This window comes from Talpa europaea (genome assembly GCF_964194135.1).
Source record: "Talpa europaea genome assembly, chromosome: 3".
NCBI lineage: Eukaryota > Metazoa > Chordata > Mammalia > Eulipotyphla > Talpidae > Talpa > Talpa europaea.
The window spans coordinates 51,017,241-51,038,459 of record NC_140069.1 but is presented as its reverse complement, the minus strand read 5'-3'; the positions used below and the strand labels follow the sequence as shown (position 1 = coordinate 51,038,459).

The window sequence follows — 21,219 nt, the reverse complement described above, 5'->3', positions numbered from 1 at the left end:
CATTAATTCAAAAGGATACCTGCACCCCTATATTTATTGAAACACTATTTATAACAGGTAAAACCTGGAAACAACCCAAATGCCCAAAAATAGATGACTGGATCAAGAAGATGTGGCATATATACACAATGGAATATTATTCAATAATCAAGAAAATAAATTGCCATTCATAGTAACTTGGATGGAGCTCTAAGGGATTATGCTCAGTGAAATAAGTCAGAAAGAAAAAGAAAACCATCAGATGATTTCACTTATTGGAGGAATATAGGGGAACCAAATAATCAGTGAAAAATAATAACAACTAAATAAACAAAATTAACAGGCAACTGTAAATCAGGGACATTCTGCAGGGGAAGGGGAGGGAAAGGAATCAAAACATGGGTGATGATGCACGGGTGAATTGGTGGTGGGAATTCTATGGGGACTACACCTTAGAGGAGAAAGCAAACACTGTACAAAAATGAACGATGATGTAAAATATAAATAAATAAATAATTTAAAAAAAAGAATGTACCATTTTATGGTTGACATTAGAGGAAGCATCTCGTCAGTGGTTTTTTGATCCTCTATGCTTTTATGCCTCTGATGAGTCCTCTTTGTGCTCCCCAGTGCCTCTGAGGCAGCCTGAGCCTAACTGGAAGGGAAAGAGGATCCCTGTCCATCCCCAATCGAGTGTTCTGGCATGAGCAGGCACAACAGTTTCCCCATAGAGATTCAGGCTAATAATCTTCCTTAAGAGTGTATGTACAGGGCCTCCCCGGTGGCACAGCGGTTGAGCGCTGCATTGTGAACCTGCCTGCAGTATCTGCAGCGCTGGTTCGATCCCCGGTTGCTCCCCGGCCACCGGAGGAGGGTCCCGCATGGCGCGCAGACCTCTCCTGCCGCCCGCTGCTCCCCTCAGCAGTGTACTTCGGTCCTTCTGCCTGTTCTGCTCCCTGCTCTGGCTCTGGTGAATTCTCTCACCCTCCCACGCTTCTGACTGTACCCAGTGCTTGAATGAATGAATGAATGAATGAATGAATAAATAAATCTAAAAAAAAAAAGTCTAGTATCCAGATTCTGTTTAAAAAAAAAAAGATTGTATGTACATTTGTACTATAAAATTAGGTTCTACCTCATTTCTGTCTTTTATTAGAGTTCTTTACCGGGTAGGGAACCTGAACTTAAATTCCACTGCATTTTGAAAATACCATGACAGTAACAGTTATTCCCTATTTGATGCTACCTTCTTCACACCCCTCTTTTCCTCCTCCACCACCTTAAGCAGCATCTACTGGGGGTCACCTTCAGACCAGTGACAGCACGCCATGTGCTACTATCTCCCTGAATACTATCACTGCTGCCTTGAAGTCTATTTGCCCAGGCACTTAGGGCTTCCAGACACAGCCTAGTTAGTTTGTTTCATGTTAGTTTCTGGCTTACCAATGAGTCTTTCCTTTATGGACTATTGCACTTTCAAGCTCCAAGCCATGAAAATAATTGCGCTAAACCAGGTTAGTTATCTGCTATGACCTATGGACAATTTCCCCAGAAGCTGCTTATTGAGGTCCTTTGAAGTGAAGAAGCTATTGATATTAGAAGATATTTGCCATTTTGCAGTATTTGAGCCAGTCTGTTGCATTTGTTTGTTTGTTTAAAGATTTATTTATTTATTTATACAAGCACTGGGTACAGTCAGAAGTGTGGGAGGGTGAGAGAATTCACCAGAGCCAGAGCGGGGAACAGAACAGGCAGACTGACGAAATACACTGCTGAGGGGAGCAGTGGGTGTGGCAGGAGAAGTCTGCGCGCCATGTGGTACCCTTGCTGTTGGCGGGGGATCGAACCAGTGCTGCAGAGGCTGCGGGCAGCTTCGCAGCCCATCACTCAACCGCTGCGCCACAAGGGGAGGCCCGCATTTGTTTGTTATGTAACAAACTTCTTCACTTGTTATTTTACATTACCCAGATCAGAGGAAAATGCATTTATAATTTTTAGTTTTATTATTTATTTTATTATTTTTTAGTTATCAAAGCTTTTTTTTCCTGCAGGGAAAGTGTTCTTATTTACCTACATCCAACTTGATTCATGAATATTCAGTTGTTGACAGAGTTGCAAGCTGATAACCATGGGAATGACCTCAGTAATAGCATTTTGCTGGCTCCTCTTTGATTTATGAAGTATTTCAAGATACTCTGATATTTCATATTTTATTTTCTTCTTGACTTTTGAAACATGATAGGATTATTGATGATTATCACCCTGGAATATTCACAGTTGAGTTTATTTTTCTCATATTTCTTGAATGTATAACAAATGCTTTCAGGTAAATTTGCCTTCTTGAAGACTGTTAATTTTTACAAAGAAAATGATGAATAAAAATTATGAATAGTTTTAAAAGTCTAAAATAGTTTACATATACAATGCCTATTCCTTTTATTAATGCATTGAATAAATTGCTATGTGGTTGGAAAAAAGAATGGTTCTCCTTGAACACCTACCTTCAATGATTGTGTACTGTTATTTAATGAAAATAGCACCTGCAAGTGTATTTGGTGGTATATAATAAAATAAGAAAAGTAATAATAATAGCATGTAGTTATATATTGGCTCTTGATGTGCCAGTTTCTTTACATATATTAGTTTATTTAATCTCTATGGCAGGTGTCATAGGCCCCATTAAAATATATGCTATTGTACTCATTTTGTAAATGTGGCCACCCCACCTTACCCTCAGTAACTAGGAGAGTTACTAGGGGATGTCACCACTTAGAGTTGGTAGAGTTGCGATGAGAACTGAGACTTGCTCCAATTGTTCAGGCTCTTAGACACTTCACATTCTTGTCTCCTAAAATACTTTGGCCAAGCCTACAAACTTCACTGCCTATTGTCTCAATCTCTGTGCATTCTTTCCCCACTTATTCAGACTGCCACCTGTTTCAAATTCTAAACTCCCTCCCACTTGGGTTGCTTTCTGGACTTTACTATTCCATTGATGTATTTGTCTATATTAGTCTAACACTAACCATTATTATTAATGAAATTAGGAATTATGAATTGGTGTAATTGATTGCATTAGTTCCTTTTAGGAACAGGGCTTGAGTAGAAAGAAAATGAAAAGGAAACAAAACTACAGGCTCAGGAGTAGATGGTATAGTGAATATTTGGGCATGACAATAGTTAGAAGAGGGTAAGTTACAAGGTAGAATAGGGTGTTGATATCATGTGCTTTAAGGATAAGGGTGAACAATTCTAAGCACTTTAAATAAAAATAAAGTAGATGTTTAAATTTCTCAATAAAAAATTCTTTATACTAGTTGAAACAAATATTTATCATAGAACCAATTTAAAAGTTTTTCTTCTGTAGGTTATACACTGTGCCAGATCAGAGTGTGAGATAAAGAGGGCTGTGAATGCCAGGCAGAGATAGATTTCATGGTGGGATCCTTATTCATTTCTCTGGGTTGTTTTCCAGCATTAAATACTTTTCCTTCCCCCATTGCTTACATTTCCTTTTCATGGGAACTGAATTCTTGAATAACGACTTAAACAGGAATAGTGTTCTGCTCTTTAAATTCGGGAAATGACCAGTTTCCTGTGCCAGAGAAAAATCTGTGCTTGAGAATATTATCTATATAATGTGCTTTGTACTTCCCGCTTAGCCTTTTCTTTCTTTGTGCTGTGGTTGTTCAGTTATCTGATATCAATGTAAATTCCTGAGCAGCACAATATGAAGCATTATACTGGAGACACAATAGGCTTCTGGCATCTCTGTATAAATATTTGTATAATTTTAAAAATAAGGCAATTTAGCCAATATATTATTAAGGAAAAATTTCACAAGCAAGTTCATGTAAGCTCATGAAACTGCCTTGTAGAAATCCATTTTATCCTACATTGCTTACCAACTGGTACCATGATAGATACTGTTATTGAAATGCCATTAGCAAAATCGTGGGATATTTGTAATTTTTTTTGTTGTAAATCTGAACTTAATTAGCAGTTTGTTATTTTCATCTCACTATGAGCTTTTTTATACATATTGAGAGATAATATAAATATAAATAGATCTTAATGTAAATTTAGTATATTATCTTTATTTAATGGTGCTATAAAGAATTGATAACATCTAGAAGATCTAAGGCAGCTTCAAGAATATTGGCTTCTTTTCTATCCCTGGCTTTTTTATAAAAGTGTTCTCAATTTGGCTTTCTCTTCTTCATCAGCCTGTGTAATTTTATTTTTTGATCCATACTCAGATCATGTAGCAACTCATTAAAATCAGAGCCATGGCTTGCCCATATTCTACATACTGAGTTTTCTCAAGGATTGTGAAGACAGGTACCAGTTTCTATTAGCGCCTTACACTTTGATCCTGAATTGCTTTTATCCTACCTTTTACTCTTTGTTAATTTTTTAATTTCTGGAGTGTTTACAAACTATGAATAGAGAAGTTTTCATATGCTGCAATTGAGAGTCAGCCAGAAATTCTGAGCAGCAAAGATACAAAACAATATGGAAAAAATATACCATATCAACATATATGTAATTTATATTATATATAAATATATTTTAATTAACATAGAGTTTTCCTTACAAGAAATCAAGAGATTTTCTCAAAGGTAGTCAGTTGGATTAATTCACTGCTATAGAAGGGGGGGGAGAGTGATAAAGAGAGAGAGAAAGAGCAAGCAAGAGAGAGCCCTTACTCTTTCAAGTTTTTTAAAATATATATATATTTTAAAGATTTATTTATTTATTTATACAAGCACTGGGTACAGTCAGAAGTGCAGGAGGGTGAGAGAATTCACCAGAGCCAGAGCGGGGAACAAAACAGGCAGACTTACGAAATACACTGCTGAGGGGAGCAGCGGGCGCAGCAGGAGAGGTCTGTGCGCCATGTGGGACCCTCACCGGTGGCTGGGGATCCAACCGGTGCTGCAGAGGCTGCCGGCAGCTTCGCAGCCTAGCTCTCAACTGCTGTGCCACCAAGGGAGGCCCAAAATATTATTTTCAATTTTAAATTGATAAGTAATTTACATATCACATTATGTATGCAGGTGTGAAATGTAGTTCAATATCTCTGCAGTGATCACCACAATGAGACTAGTTAACTTTTATCAACACATATAGTTACAAAATTATTCTTGTGAACTTTTAAGATCTACTCTTAGTGACTCTTAAATGTATAGTACAGTATTATTCACCATTGTAAATTATATCCTTTATATATGTTTTATAACTGGAAATTTGTGCTTTTTAACTATCTTTGTCTATGTTGCTTACCCCCCTCCACCATCCCCATCTCTTGCAGTCACCAATCTGTTCTTTGTATTTATGAGTTCTATATTTTCATTTAGATTCCACATGGAATCTAAATCCCATGTGAGATCATATGATATTTGTCTTTCTCTGACTGACTTCATTCAACTATAATGCCCTTAAGGCCTTTCCATGTTGTCACAAATGACAAGCTTTCCTTATTTTTTTATGACACACACACATATACAAGCATACATTGCTTTCTGATGGGATACTTTTTAGAAATGTGCTTCTAGACACTTTTGTTGTTGTGTGAATGCCATAGTTAATGTAATTGTTGACCCAAACATCAATACATGACTGTAGACATCACATTTTCTTCATCTACTTACTCACCAACGGAGAGTGGACTCCTAGCTTGCTTCGTGACTTGGTTATTATAGATAATGCTGCAGTGAACACAGGGGTGCAGATATAATTTTGAGTTAGCATTTTCATTTTCTTCAGATAAATATCCAGAACTAGAATTGCTGGATCACTTTACCCACCTCCCCTTTTTTTTAATTTCTCTAGTGTTTGTAATAATTACATCTACTGCATAAGTAGTAGAACTATAGCTTTGGTTGTAACGGTAGTAGCAGAATTATCAGTTAACATTTATCTTGTCCTAATTATGCACCTATGCTGCGCATAGTGCCAATGAAAATTAACTCTATGTAGTCTCTTTACCTTTCTGTGAGATAGATATTATTAGCCGCATTTAATGAGTGAGAAATTTAATGCTTAGAATCTTGGCTTCATAAATGCTTGTTGCAGGACTGAGCTACCTTTCTCCATGACCAGAAGGTAAGTGTGTGGGTAGGTGTTTCTAGGTGTGTGGGGGAAGGAACTTGAAGGATTATTTTTGAGGGATTTCAAAACAGCTGACTGTAAACATTGTGCACTTCTTAATCTTATTTACTTTAGTTGATTTCTCCCTAGGGTTTGGTATATCCCTATGTGTATCCCTATCCATTCCGGAAATAGACATAAATCACCCAAAACAATACAAGGAACACAAGATCATCATAAATCAAATGGATACTTGGACTGTAGAAACCAAGAAAATTTATTGCCAAAAAGCAATTTTATGAAAAAATGTTTAATAGATTAAAATAAAGGGCATAGAGCTGTTTCAGTCTTTGAGAAAACTAGTTGTGTACATGGCTTCCAGAGTTGTTTCAAGAAAATATGACTTCTAAGAATTAGCATCTAATTTAATTTTCAGTTCCTTGGCAAACTAAGCTTTAAATAAATAGGCACAGTTTTCTTCTTTTTTTAAAGTTATTTTCTCTCTCATTTTGAGTGTTTTTTTCACTTAAACACTTTAAGATCAAATGCCATTTGGAAACTTAATACTCTGGAATAATCAATATTAATTCATAAGTGCTAACAGGTATTGGCAAAACCTCAAGACTGTGGGTGACAATTGAAATGACTACAGAGATCTCTATGTCACAAAAATGAGTAAAATGGACTTTGTATGGGAAATATTAACATTACTGTGAGAATAAATAACAGCTAACATTTAAGTTTGGGGTAAGATAATGGGGAGTAGTAATAACTGTAAAAATGAAGGGAACACGTGGATGCCTTTGTTCCGCCTGTTGTTACCACTCAAGAATGTGGGCCCATGTTGACTTTTTTCTTACTGCTTAAGGAGACACTAATTATTGACTTTCATGTGACTGCTTTTTTTCCTTCATATTGAATCAGTTGAATCAATGTTTTAACCACACTGTGCTATGTTAAATAATATCCCTATGTTCAATAATATCTTTGACTTGTTCTTTAGGCAAATACAGTGATAATATTCCTATTTTTACAGGCTCAGCTGTAAGATGACTTGTAGAAATTGAATTGCAAAAAAACTCCAATAAGTTAAACTTATGAAACAACTTAACAAACAAAAAACATTAAAAATTAAGAAAAGACACACCAGAGAACTTTGCATTTATTGAATTATTTCATTTTAACTATCCCAATAACTTTCCTAATTTTTACTTTTACTTTAACACTTTTGTATATAGCCATCATTCCATTGATATTGGGCTATGATTTCTTTTTCATTTCCTGTCAAATTCTACAATTGACTTTCCAGATACTTTACTGTTAAACATCTTTGAAATGTTGGACTGTGTGTAGTTACTGAATAAATTAATTTATGATAAATTCTTTCTCCTGAAAATTCCTGAAGAACACACTTCTGTCATGCTGTCTCTTGGCATATTAGGTCAAACAGAAGATACTAAATAATGTTTTAATTATTCAATCCTGGGAAAGTTTCAGTCAACAAGCAACTATAAACCAGACATACTACGGGTGGGGGACGAGGGAGTAGGATCAAAACAAGTGGTCTGGGAATTGTATGGGGACTATAACCAAGATGAAAATGCATACATTGTGTAAAAATGAAAAAGATGTAAAAAATGTATAAAATAAAAGAATGTCTGGATGGTATATAATGAAAAATTACCTTCAACTAGGCCCTCTGATGATAGTGATGTCTCTTTGAATTAATAGTTATGAAAAAGAGTAAGCTGTTTTTGGGCAGAAATTGAACATATACTAAAAGTTCATCAACAGCTGACACAAAAAATCCTTTTGGTTCGGAATCATATGGAAATAGCAATCAAGGGCTTTCACTGAGAATCTTGACACACTGTTTAGGGATAACTGATCTTTAAATACCTATCCAGCTGTGGTATATATATATATTTTAATGGCTTAAAGAATGACTTCCATGCCTGTGAAGATTATTAACAAATGATTTCCTAGACTCATAAACTTTTGGAGTTTTGTATGAATGGAGTGTTGTCAGGGCAGCCTAGGGACAAACTACTGTCTGTTCCAAAGATGAAAAATTGCTGAACATATTTTGTAGGGGCTTAAAGTCTGGCAGAGAGTGGATATAAAAACTAAATATTTTGTAATTTTTGTTCATTGTGTTTGAATGGGAAAGACACTACAGAAGGAGATAAAATAACTAGTTGAGAAAAAAATTTAAACATAAATTCTCCCTAATCATAATGTTTATAAAAATGTGTTTGACTTTTTATTCATTATCTAACAAAATTACTGAAACAAGCAGACTACAGAGAGAAATATTGGACTAAGCAAAAAGCTAGACACAGGAAATCATTTATCGTTATACTATAGCCCAGTGGGGGTAGAAATTCAAAAGCCTTCAGCCTCAGATTTGTAAATTTACTTGGCACTACCATAGGTGGTTTGAGATTATATTTGCCAGAGTTTCTCAACTGTGGGGGTGTAGGGTAGACGTGGGACAATATTTGGAGACATTTTAGGTTCTCACAACTAGGGGTAGTGGTTGGAACTGGCGTCTAGTAGGCAGAGGCCATGGAACTGAAAATGTCTAGGACAATTTCCACAGCCAAGATTTGTCTGGCCCCACATGGCAGTAGTGTCAGCTTGAGAAATGCTGGTATATAGTGATGGAAAAGAAAAAGATTATGTGATATCCTTATCTTCCAAATTGCTATTGAATATTGGGAAGACAGTATAATAGGAAATTAATACTATACGGTCTAGTGGTCTTTAGAAATAATAAGTATCTAGTTAAGAAAAAAATTCTACTCTCATTCTCCTAAAGATTGTTGAGAGGGCCTCCCTGGTGGCACAGGGGGTTAAGCATTGCACTATGAAGCAAGCCACAGCCTCTGCAGCACTAGTTTGTACCCTGGCCAGCCAGGGAGCTACCCACATGGCGCAGCAGACCTCTCCTTTCTCGCCTGCCACTCCCCTCAGCAGTGTCAGTCAGTCTGCCTGTTCTGTTCCCCACTCTGTCTCTGGTGAATCCTCTTACTCCCTGCGTCTCTGGCTTGTACCCCAGCTCTTGTATGCATAAATAGATAAATCTTTGGGAAAAAAAAAAGATTATTGAGAGCATACCAAGTGCCAGGCATTGTTCTAGGTTCTGGGGATATCCTAGTGAATATAACACACTTACTCCACATTCAGGGATCTCCTCTTCCAATGTGAGAGGCTGGTAACAAACAAACATGTAAAATAGGTCCTGGAGGAGTGGTGATTGCTATTGGGTAAACAAAGTAATGTGGAAGGTAGGACATGATGGGAGTGGGGGAGGGGACATGTTAGACTGAGGAGGTAGCAACTGAGATTTGAGTGACAGTGGGAGACAGCCAGAAGAGGTATGTTTCAGGCAGAGGAAGCAGGTTGTGAGAGGCGCTAAGTGTGGCATGTGTGGGGAGAAGCAGGAAGGTGCTGTGGTTGGGCTGTGGTCCAGAATGGGGAAATTGGAATCAGACAGAAAGAGGGAGGGGCTGGATCATACTCATTTCTTTCTAATACTGAGTCATAATGTCCAAATGTACCACAGCTTATTTATTCATTCACCTGCTGAAGGACATTTTGGTTTCTTCCAAATATGGCAGTTATGAACACAATTTAGGTATGCACATCCATGCACAGGTTTTGATGTACATAATGGCTCAGCTCATTTTGTTAATTTCTAAGGAGCACAGTTGCTGGATTGTATGGTAAGAATATGTATGGGGGCCTCCCTGGTGGCGCAGGCGGTTGAGCACATTGCTGTGAAGCTGTCCACAGCCTCTGAAGTGCAGGTTCGATTCCCACTGGCTGAGGAGATACCCACATAGCACAGCAGACCTCTCCTGTCTTGCCCGCTGCTCCCCTCATCAGTGTATTTAGGTCATTCTGCCTGCTGTGTGCCCAGCTTTGTCTCTGGTGAATCCTCTCACCCTCCCACACATCTGGGCTGTACCCTGGTTCTTGTATGTATAAATAAATCTTTTTAAAAAAGAATATGTGTGGTAAGAATTTGCCAAACTGTCTTCTAAAGTGACTGTGCCATTTTCATTCCCACCAGCAGTGAATGAGTTGGTATTGTCCACATCCTTGTCAGCCTTTGGTATTGTCAGACTTTGGTATTTTAGACTTTGACCATTTCAGTAGAGATATAGCTGTACCTTATTGTTGCTTTCATTAGCAGTTGCCTCATGACAAAATGTGAGCATCCTTTCATATGCTTATTTATCATCACTTTATTTTCCTTGGTGAGGTGTTCAGTGTTTTGCCTATTTTTTAATAAAGTTAATCATCTCATTATTGCTGAATTTTAAAAGTTCTTTGTATATTTTTGATAATCCTCTTTTTATCACTTACATCTTTTGCAAATATTTTCTCCCAGTCTGGCTTGTTTTCTTATTCTCTTGGCAGTGTCCACAGAACAGTAGTTTTAATTTTAATGAAACATAGTGTAGCAGTTATTTCTTTCATTGTTCATATGTTTGGTGGTGTACTATTTTCATGTCAATTTGCTTTTTCTTAATAAACTGCACTGATATTTGCTTTGATGGTATAAAAGCAATGGTGTATAGAAATGCTAACATCTTCATATGAATCAAAGCAGTGGCCCCAGACTGTATTAGTCATCACTATAACTTCCCTGACACCTACTCTTGGAGGGTGGAAGAAGAAAGCCAGTTTGGCTTAAAAGTGTGTTGATAAAATTGTAAAAATTATTAATTTTATTAAATCCTGACTCTTGAGTGTATTTTTTTTATTTTTAAATTTTTTAAAAAGTTATTTATTTATGCATACAAGAGCTGGGGTACAGGCCAGAGGTGTGTGTGGGGGTCAGAGGATTCACCAGAGACAGAGTGGGGAGCAGAACAAGCAGATTGACCAAAGTACACTGCTCAGGGGATCAGCGAGCAAGTCAGGAGAGGTCTGCTGCACCATGTGGGTAACTCCCTGGCCAGGGATCGAACTCATGCTGCAGAGGCTGCGCACAGCTTCATAGGTTGTGTCTTAACCCCTTGTGCCTCTAGGGAGGCCCCAAGTGTATTTTATTTTTTTAATATTCTGTATGATGAAATGGGAGGAACACTTAAGTACTTCTGTTGTATATGCAAATATTATAGTAGTTTTTGCAAGGAAAGCAACTGTGTGATTGTTGAGTTGCTATGGAACATCATATTTACTTGAAATAACAATTGCATGACAAACTATGGTTTCATTTTCAGTGATTTTGGATATTTGACCTATTTTTTTCAAAAAAAGAAAAGAATTGTTTTCCTATTACTTCAAGGAAAACAATCAAAAATATTTGTTGGTGATGATGAAATCAAGTTTTTTTGTGAATTTAGAAATTTTGGAAAATTTGTGTCTGTCACTGTGAGCTTGTTGACTTCCTAAAACTAAAGACTCTGCTATTGAGTTGGATACTGTTATTGAAAAATGTGATGTGTTTTATTTTGCTATTGTGTAATGAAATGTGTTAATATTTGGAATATATGCACATTTCTATAAATTAGTATTAAATAATCATGCATGGATAAATGATTCTTTCCAACTGTAAGATAGATCTTGATTTTAGTGTAACATAGAACATAAAGTTCACTTATATTCCTTAGAATGCACTTAGATTCCACATCATGCAAACTTTTAAGAACTTACCGCTACTGAATTTGGTGTTGTTTTAAAGATGAGTAGCCACATTATTTGAAAATGTCATAGCAACAAACGTTCTTTCTCACTTTTCCAACGACATATCTGTGTTAGGTTGGATTTTCTTCATGTAATTCCAGCAATGCAGTATATCCCAAAATTCAAACATACACGAGTATCCAACTATCTTCTATTAAGATAGACATTAAAGAAATTTGCAGTCATATAAAACAGTGACACACTTCTCAATGAAATTTTTTTGGGAAAGAATGCTGGTTCTCCTAAAAATATGTTAGAGGGCCTCTCTAGTGGCCTAGGGATTAAGTCTCAGCACTAACACAAAATCACCACTGCGCCTGAATTCGATCCCCTGCCAGGGATAACCCACAATGGTACAGCAGACCTCTTCTGTCTCGCCCGCTACTCCCCTTAGCAGTGTATTTCAGTAAATCCACCTGTTGGGCTCCCTACTCCGTCTCTGGTGAATCCTCTTAGCACCTGCACCTCTGGTCTACACCCAGTTCTTCTATTAAATAAATAAATAACTAATTAAATAAAGTTTGAAATCAGTTAAAATGATAGTATTTACCCAAAGGACACAGAAACATCAATTCCAAAGAACACCTGCACCCCTATGTTTATAGCAGCACTGTTTACAATAGCTAAGCTTTGGAAACAACCCAAATGCCCAAAAATAGATGACTGGATCAAGAAGATGTGGTACATATATACCATGGAATATTACTCAGCATTCAAAAAAGATAAACACATGCAATTTGCTGCAACATGGATGGCGCTGGAAGGGATCATGCTCAGCGAAATAAGCCAAAAAGAAAAAGAAAAATACCAGATGGTCTCACTCATAGCAGGAATCTAGAAAACTTAAATAAGGGACCAGGAAAATGAATAACTATAAGAAAGTGAAAATCAAAATCAACAAAAAACTATGAACCAGAGACACTTTTAGGGGGGCGGGGGCGGGAGGGGAGGGATTGGGGTCAGAATGGGGGGCTGCAATTGTATGGGGAATATAACAATAAAATTTATAAAAAAAAAAAAATAAATAAATAAAATATATTGTCTTGTGAAAAAAAAATAAAATAAAAAAAAAAAAATAGTCATATATGGGGCCTCTCCTTCGCACAGCGGTTGAGTGCTGTGCAGCGCCGGTTTAATCCCCAGCCTCCGGTGAGGGAACCCATGGCGCGCAGACTGCTCCTGCCGCCCGCTGCTCCCTTCAGCATTGTACTTAGTCAGTATGCCTGCTCTGCTTTCCCCTCTGGCTCTGGTGAATTCTCTCACCCTCCCACGCTTCTGACTGTACTCAGTGCTTGTATAAATAAATAAATCTTAAAAAAAAATAGTTACATATGTTAACATGAAATAGTATCATTTTTATTTTGAAATGAATTTATAAATAGGTTAATTTATTGACTCAGTAAATATTAAACTTCTTTTAGTTTTAATTTCTAATATGTATACTAATAGATATGATACACATAAATAACAACTCTTGGTTTACCTAACTTAAATGTAGACAAAAGCCCTATGTAAAATGTATAAGAGCCACTGCGAAGCACAGTATCTGGCAAGTAGCATTAACATTGTTGAACTTTTTTTCTAGCAGTTTATTTTTAGCATGTATTTAAATTTACAGATATTAACACTACAATATGTATGTCCATTACTTTTCTTCTCATGTTAAGTAAGGAATCCTTCTTAAAAAATGGGAATCAGGCCTCCCCGGTAGCGCAGCGGGTTGACCACAGTGCTGTGAAGCTGTCTGCAGCCTCTGCAGCATGGGTTCAGTCCCTGGCCGGCCAGGGAGAAACCCACATGACAGGGCAGACCTCTCCTGTCTCGCTGCTTGCTCCCCTCAGCAGTGTCTTTGGTCCATCTGCTGCTCTGCTCCCCACTCTGTCTCTGGTGGATTCTCTCACCCTCCCGCGCCTCTGACCTGTACCCCAATTCTTGTATAAATAAATAAATCTTAAAAAAAAAAAGGAATCAGTAGGTATTCAGGAAAGGGAGAGAGCCAGTGGACTGGAGCGAATATGAAGTGTTTCAGTGGTAGGATACTGAGGATGACAACATATGCTTGAAGGATGAATAGAGTATTTTTTAGTGTGAAAAATAAACCTTCCCTTGATAAATCCACCTCCATATCTTTTTCCCCTTTCTCAGAAAACTTTAAAAATTTTAACTTTTTCTATGATTATTGCCTCCATTTCCTCATCCTCCATTTCCCGGGTAATCCAGTCCACTGAGGTTGCTGTGGTCAGGATGGCCAGTGACTGAGTTCTGCTACCTGCAGTCATGGATCCTTTTGTACCTTACTTGATTTCTTTGTTCTGTTAAAACTGTTGACCATGCCCTCTTTCCTGAAACCCTTCTTCTCCTGGCTTTTCTGAGACCACAGTCTCCTGGATTTGCTCCAACTATACCGACTTCTTTGGTTTCTCTTCTATTTGACCTTTAAATGTTGATGTTTCATGTCTTCTCCATCTACATGCTCTTGCCAGTGAAATGTAGCCAGTCATCTCTTCTCTCTGTGTTAACTTTTCCTGAGTTGCATCTTCATGCCAGGGTCACTTAACATTTCACCTTCATCCCCCGTCTCCTCTGAGAATCTCATGTCAGTATAGCTAAGATCTCTATGTTGGTGTCTAACAAACACCTCAAAATCAGAACAAACTGATTCTCCCATCCTCAAAGCCACTCCTTCAGACTTCCCCATTCCAATAAAAGGACACCCCTATCTACCACTTGTTCAGTCAAACTTCAATGACAAGTCTTTTTGTTTATTAGGACTTTGTATATTGCTCAGGAAGACAAAACAAATCAAAAGAAAACAAAATGATTATTTTCTGAAGAATTTGGATGTGATGATACTGTTTTTAGCTCAAGGGGTAAAGGAAAAATATTACTGCTATTATTTTTCCACATATTTTCATGAAATGAGTATGTATTTTCCTGTAACAGAGTAGACACTCTTAAAAATTTCCCTTTTTTACTTTTATATATATGCTTTGCCCATCTCTATCCATGTTAAGTAATCACATTTTCTTTTTCAAAGATTTATTTATTTATTTATACAAGCACTGGGTACAGTGCGGGAGGGTGAGAGAATTCACCAGAGCCAGAGCGGGGAGCAGAGCAGGCAGAAGGACCGAAGTACACTGCTGAGGGGAGCAGCGGGTGGCAGGAGAGGTCTGCGCGCCATGTGGGACCCTCTTCCGGTGGCCGGGGAGCAGCCAGGGATCGAACCTGCACTGCAGAGGCAGCGGGCAGCTTCGCAACCCAGCACTCAACCGCTGTGCCACCTGGGAGGCCCAAGTAATCACATTTTCAAGGTGACAGAACAAACTGACATTCATTCTGAATGTTGAGTATTTGTAGGGGTGATAAGGGTGTAGTGCCTATATGGTGTTATGAAATACAGATTCGTATCAGGCATTAGAATTAAAGGTGTAAACTTTAAAAATCTGTGACAGTGATCTGTGTGTGCCTGAGTGATGAAAAGAATGGGAATGACAATAGTGAGTTGAGGGAGATATTTAGTTCATGGAAATTATAAAATAATCAAATGTATCCTGAGAATAAAACTCATCATGACTTTGCTTTACTTCTGAGATGGGCAGACAAAGGGGAAAGAAGAGATGAGATTGCTATCATCTCCCTATTATATCTCAATGGGTTTTCTTCCTGCTTTTGATTTCTTGGTAGCAAAGTTGTAACATTTTCAGCTTTCTTAAACTCTAATTAAAAACTTAACATATTTTACCAAAACCTGATAAGATGAAAACAATATGGAGCAAATTGAAAAGAAGATGAAGAACTCTAATCTCTGAGTGAGGAAAAAAGCAGCTATGACTAGAGTGATATTTAGAATATGTTGGGCAGAATAATGATTAGGGGGATGCTGGCAGACTTCACATCAAGGAACCTATAAGCTAGAGGGACATGGGAGGGAAGTAGGACATGCGAATCCTACTTCCTTTAGATGCTACTTAGTCCAACATATCTGGCTCTGCATCTCCCTAGATAGCAGAGATTGTTGTAACCTGTGACACAGCCCATATTGTATAATCATATTTATTGTCGACCTGTACTCTGGTGGGGTATCAGAAACTGTCAGTTGCTGAGCCAAGAGGATGTTGTACATAGAGGGGGTATAACATGGAGTTGAAAGTGAAGATGAAGTAAGTGACCACCTTTTCTCATTGAGACTCATGTATTTGTTTCTCAAGGTCTGTTTATTCAGTCTGTGAAAGAATGAATGTAAAGGGGGCCTCCCTGGTTGTAGAGGGATTGAGTCTCAGCACTATCCTGCTATCACCACTGAGACCCGAGTTTGATCCCTGGCCAGGGAGCTAACACACATGGCGCAGCAGACCTCACCTGTCTCATCCGCTGCTCCCCGCAGCAGTGTATTTCAGTCAATTTGCCTGTTCTGTTCCCCTCTTGTCTCTGGTGAATCCTCTCACTCCCCACACCTCTGGCCTAAACCCCAGTTCTTGAATGCATATTAAATAAAATCTTTTTTAAAAAAAGAATGAATGTAAAGGAATATTCATTAGAATGTGGTTCTCTGGACCAACTGCATCAGAATCAATAAGGTAGCTTGCTCAAAACGCATATTTCTGGGTCCTAACCCAATCTGCTGAATCAGATTTTCTGGGGTTAGCGTCAGGGAATCTATATTTGGAAGAAACTCTCCAAGTGTTATTCACAAGAAAAGTTTGAGAACTGTGGACATGAAACATTATTTCCCAGTATCTTTTACAACATATTTGTATAAACTGAAGATGATATAGCTGAAGTTTGAAGAAGTTTACTTACGAAATTCTGGACCAGTGGGAATGAATGAGTGCAGAGATAAAACAGCACATTAAATCTCTCACTTTTTTTTTTTTTTTAACTTGGGTATCAGTACTTCCTTGATTAATCTGGGAAAGATTAAATGTACCATTTGCCAACCTCTGAAAGGTAGATGAGGGCTGTTAAAGGATGATTCTGAAAATACATTATTTATTTTTATCTTCAGGAAGGAAGGCTTACTTATTTTATAAAAAATGTCAGTTTCATGATTTTGCACTCTCAGCAGCCTATCTAAAATCTGCCCTCACTGTTGTATAAAATGAGCCTCTCAGGAAACATAAATGCTTGGTCAGAAATGCTTACAAGTTCCAGGTTTTCTTTTGTGTACAGTTGAACAGAAAGTTCTATATTGTCATGGAAGATAAAAAATCAGACAAAGATATAGTTTACTAGTTTTTATGTTCCTTTCTAACTTATATTTTGAACCATTTTTACTACATCCTAATTTAGTTTATTGATTTAAGAATGTGCCTGGATTCTGTTTATGAAGAAGAGGTTTATAACTGTGGAGGTAAAGTTTAAATTTTGCTTGCACGAGAAGTTACCTGTTTACTATGTGGTCAATATGAAATGTAAACTAGGCAACTAAACCACCCAGGCTATTTTAAGATTAAGTGGAAAGAGCTAAAGAGCATTTTTGGTATGAGTATGTGGGAAAATATTCAAAAAAATCAAAACTAAAATTAAAAATTGACCAGACTAATACTAATCAAAATGGACACTTAAAAGTCAAGCAATTCGAAATCTCTTTCCATTGCCAATTATACTTAGCTTTATTTATTCATTTTTCATTTTTGTATACAAGATCTGGGATGTAGGCCAGAAGTGCTGGGGTTGAGAGGATTCGCCAGACACAGAGTGGAGAGCAGAACAGGCAGATTTACTGAAATATGCTGCTAAGGGGAGCAGCAGGTGAGACAGCAGAGGTCTGCTGTGCCATGTGGGTTAGCTCCCTGGCTGGGGATCTAACTTAGGCTATGGCAGAGAGAGCGCTGAGACTTCACCCCCTCCCTGAAGGCCACTGGGGAGGGCCAGTATACCTAACTTTTTTTTTTTTTTTTTACTTCTTTCATTTTATTTATTTATTTACTTATTTTCTACATTATTGTTCATTTTTGTATAATGTTTGATTTCTCCCTTCAGATGTAATCCCCATAAATCCCCACCCCCATATCACCCAAGTTTCCTCCTTTTGAATGGAGATAGTAACTTTTGCTTGTGCAGAGGGTTGTTGGAATGTTTTAATTTTTTTTTAATTAATAAATTTTATTTTTATATTCCCCATACAATTGCAATCCCCCCATTCTGACCCCAATCCCTCCCCTCCCGCCCCCCACCCCCCAAAAAGTGTCTCTGGTTCATAGTTTTTGTTGATTTTGATTTTCACTTTCTTATAGTTATTCATTTTCCTGGTCCCTTATTTAAGTATTCTAGATTCCTGCTATGAGTGAGACCATCTGGTATTTTTCTTTTTCTTTTTGCCTTATTTCACTGAGCATGATCCCTTCCAGCGCCATCCATGTTGCTGCAAATTGCATGCGTTTATCTTTTTTGAATGCTGAGTAATATTCCATGGTATATATGTACCACATCTTCTTGATCCAGTCATCTATTTTTGGGCATTTGGGCTGTTTCCAAAGCTTAGCTATTGTAAATAGTGCTGCTATAAACATAGGGGTGCAGGTGTTCTTTGGAATTGATGTTTCTGTGTTCTTTGGGTAAATACCTAGGAGTGGAATTGCTGGATCCTGTGGAAGCTCTATCAAGAAACAACATTCAGTATACCTAACTTTAGATAATAGTTCTAAAAATGATATCACATGTTTCCAATAAAAAAATAAGCTGACATTCAATACTTTCTTATTCATTTTATTTAATTCAACTGAATTATTTCATTCAGTTGAGACTGCTAGTACTTATTTGGCTCTGTAGTTATGGAATTTGAAATTTGAACTGATTCAGTCAGGAGTAATGACTGTGCTAAAATTAGTGCTGGGAGTAAGGTTTAGTGTCTTATTTGTTTCATTTATTTGAAATAGCTTTGTTTTTCTTTTTACAAAATTTTTAACATGCTCATAGTCACGTATTCTGAAAATTAAAAAGTGTACAAAGGTTGCCTTCCAACCCCATCTGGAGGTAACCTGTGTTTCCATTTTTGTATATGCTATTTTTTCCTCAGCGTGAATGCACAGACATTACACATTTGTATATGTGTATATCTGCTTGTCTGCTTGTATGTATATATCATGCAAGCCATTGGGTAAATTTTTTCACCAAGCATTATTTCATAGACCTCTGCTGTACATGCACTTAGGGCTATGTAATTTTCATTACAGTCCATTTATGATTATACTTTCACATCATGATCTATAATGTATCATAATGTATTAAATGGCTCATTTATTGATGGACATTTCAGTTGTGTACAAGACTGAGATCCATTGTCTGTATGTTTTCTTAGATTAAATTCTAGAATTGCTAGGTTAAAGGGAATAGCTGTTCAAAAATTTGAGATGTGACATCAAGTCGTCCTCGGTAGAATTGTGCCATTTTATATCCTTATTAGTAGTGTCTTGAAGGTAATAATTTTGGAACATTATCAACAATCCTAGGTTTTGATCTTTTAAATATTTGTAAATGTAGCATGTCAAAAATGGGGTTCATGCCTTAGTTTTCATTTGCTGGATACAATATTCACAGATTCCTTAGAGCTTCTTTGTGCCTTGGGAGCTGGTGGTCTGCGCAGTCATACCCTGATTGGGCAGGTAATGTGCAGAGCCTGCAAGTCAGAAAAAGGAAGGAATGATTTGTCCTGCTCACTAGATTGGTAATGGACAGTGTCCATTTTTCTGGTGAAAACATCTCTTCTTTTCCTTCTAAACATTATTTTAAAGGCCCACTATAAATCAATCATTCTGCTCTCTTTTTCTTTGCAAAAATATTAGTGCATTTAGTCATAGACCAAAGCTTAATGACCATTTAAGAACTCACAATACTTTGAATTACTAATGAAGTTATTTGCCAGCCACAGGGCTATGGAGAAATCTCACCTGATCCCAGAAATTCATATTATGCCTTCCTGAAACTTTGGGGAAGGAGATGGGAGGAAAAGAGAGGTCTTTGATTATTTCTCGAAGAGTCTGTCTCCCTCTTCCTCTTCTCCCATTTCCCTCCTCCTCCCTCCCTTCCACCTTTTCCCTCAATGTTTCTCAGTTCTAAAGGGGTGGCTTTAGATTTTCTGACTCTTTTGTTTTTCGTTAGCAATATCATTTTGTTCTTTTATGCTTCACAATATTTAAAAGTTTAGGAAACATCTGACTTTAAATGTTTGTCACAGAACTTTGAGACCCTGGTGGATAAATTTATTTATTTATTTATTTATTTATTCATTTATTTATTTATTTAAGATTTATTTATTTATTTATTTATACAAGCACTGGGTACAGTCAGAAGCACAGGAGGGTGAGAGAATTCACCAGAGCCAGAGCGGGGAGCAGAACAGACAGATGGACGAAGTACACTGCTGAGGGGAGCAGCAGGTGGCAGGAGAAGTCTGCGCGCCATGTGGGACCCGGGGATCGAACCGGCGCTGCAGAGGCTGTGGGCAGCCTCGCAACCAAGCGCTCAACTGCTGCGCCACTTGTGAGGCCCCTGGTGGATAAATTTAATCCATATATATGTAATCACTTTCAGCCCTGTCCCCTAAATATAAAGGAAATGTTATTTCCATGTAGGACCAACAGCTATTGGGTTTTTAAACTTTGGTTTCTTGTAAAATCTTTCAAATTCTGATCAACATCCAGTTATTTTATTTTCCTAACGTTATTTTTCTTGTTTCATGCAGGCATTCTTACATCGAATGAACCAGTGCGCGGCCTCAAAAATTGATAAAAATGTAACAGAAGAAACAGTGAAGGTAAGGAGGTACAATTGGCACTTCACCCAGACACAAGTTCTCCTTAGATAAAATTTTATTTGTGGGCTGTTACTGTAGTACTCTCTACTTATCTTCAGTTCCAGTGTAAGTTCTTGTGTGAATCACTTGTGTATATATCAATTTGGAAAAAAAAGTGAAACTAGAGTTTGGGGAAAGAAATGGGGGTTAAAAGCATGGCCTAGAAGACACAGAGAAATTGTTTTGCCAAGGCCTGGGAATGCTTGGAAAGAGGAAGAAAAATAAATCCTATCCTAAAACCATTGGTGTCTATGAGAAGAAGGGAGCTGAGCTGTGGATAAGGGGATTGTTAGAGGTGGCTCAAGGGCAAACATAATGTCCTGTGTCTGTGATCACTCAAGAACAATCTGTTTGGATGGTACAGAAAATAAAGTCTGCATAATATCTGCCAACTTAGAAAGGAATGTATATTTCCTTTTAAGCTATAGGAAAGGAAAATTATAAAGAGTTTTGGAAAAAGAAGGTGGCTAGTAAATGAAAACTAATTTCTGTGATTATTTATTCACTGAAGTTCTCTAAATCATCATTAATAGTTACTTTTAATGTTACTTTGCCATTGTACCTTACTGAAAATAAAAAAACTTCCAAGGATTTTATAGGCTTTTCTGACTCTGGTTCCCCAAAAGTTAAATACTAATTTTCAGGCTCTC

The 21,219-nt window shown here is 37.4% G+C and overlaps 1 protein-coding gene across 1 annotated transcript in view; it reads left to right on the top strand.

Moving 5' to 3' along the window:
- PREX2 (phosphatidylinositol-3,4,5-trisphosphate dependent Rac exchange factor 2) overlaps positions 1-21,219 on the top strand; it is a gene marked incomplete at its 5' end in the record, with an annotated part of 262,693 nt that overhangs the window by 50,565 nt on the left and 190,909 nt on the right. Inside the window, one exon of the mRNA XM_084229429.1 lies at positions 20,459-20,530. Within this exon, the coding sequence (XP_084085555.1) occupies positions 20,459-20,530 (72 nt within the window). The remainder of the gene's footprint in view (positions 1-20,458; positions 20,531-21,219) is intronic.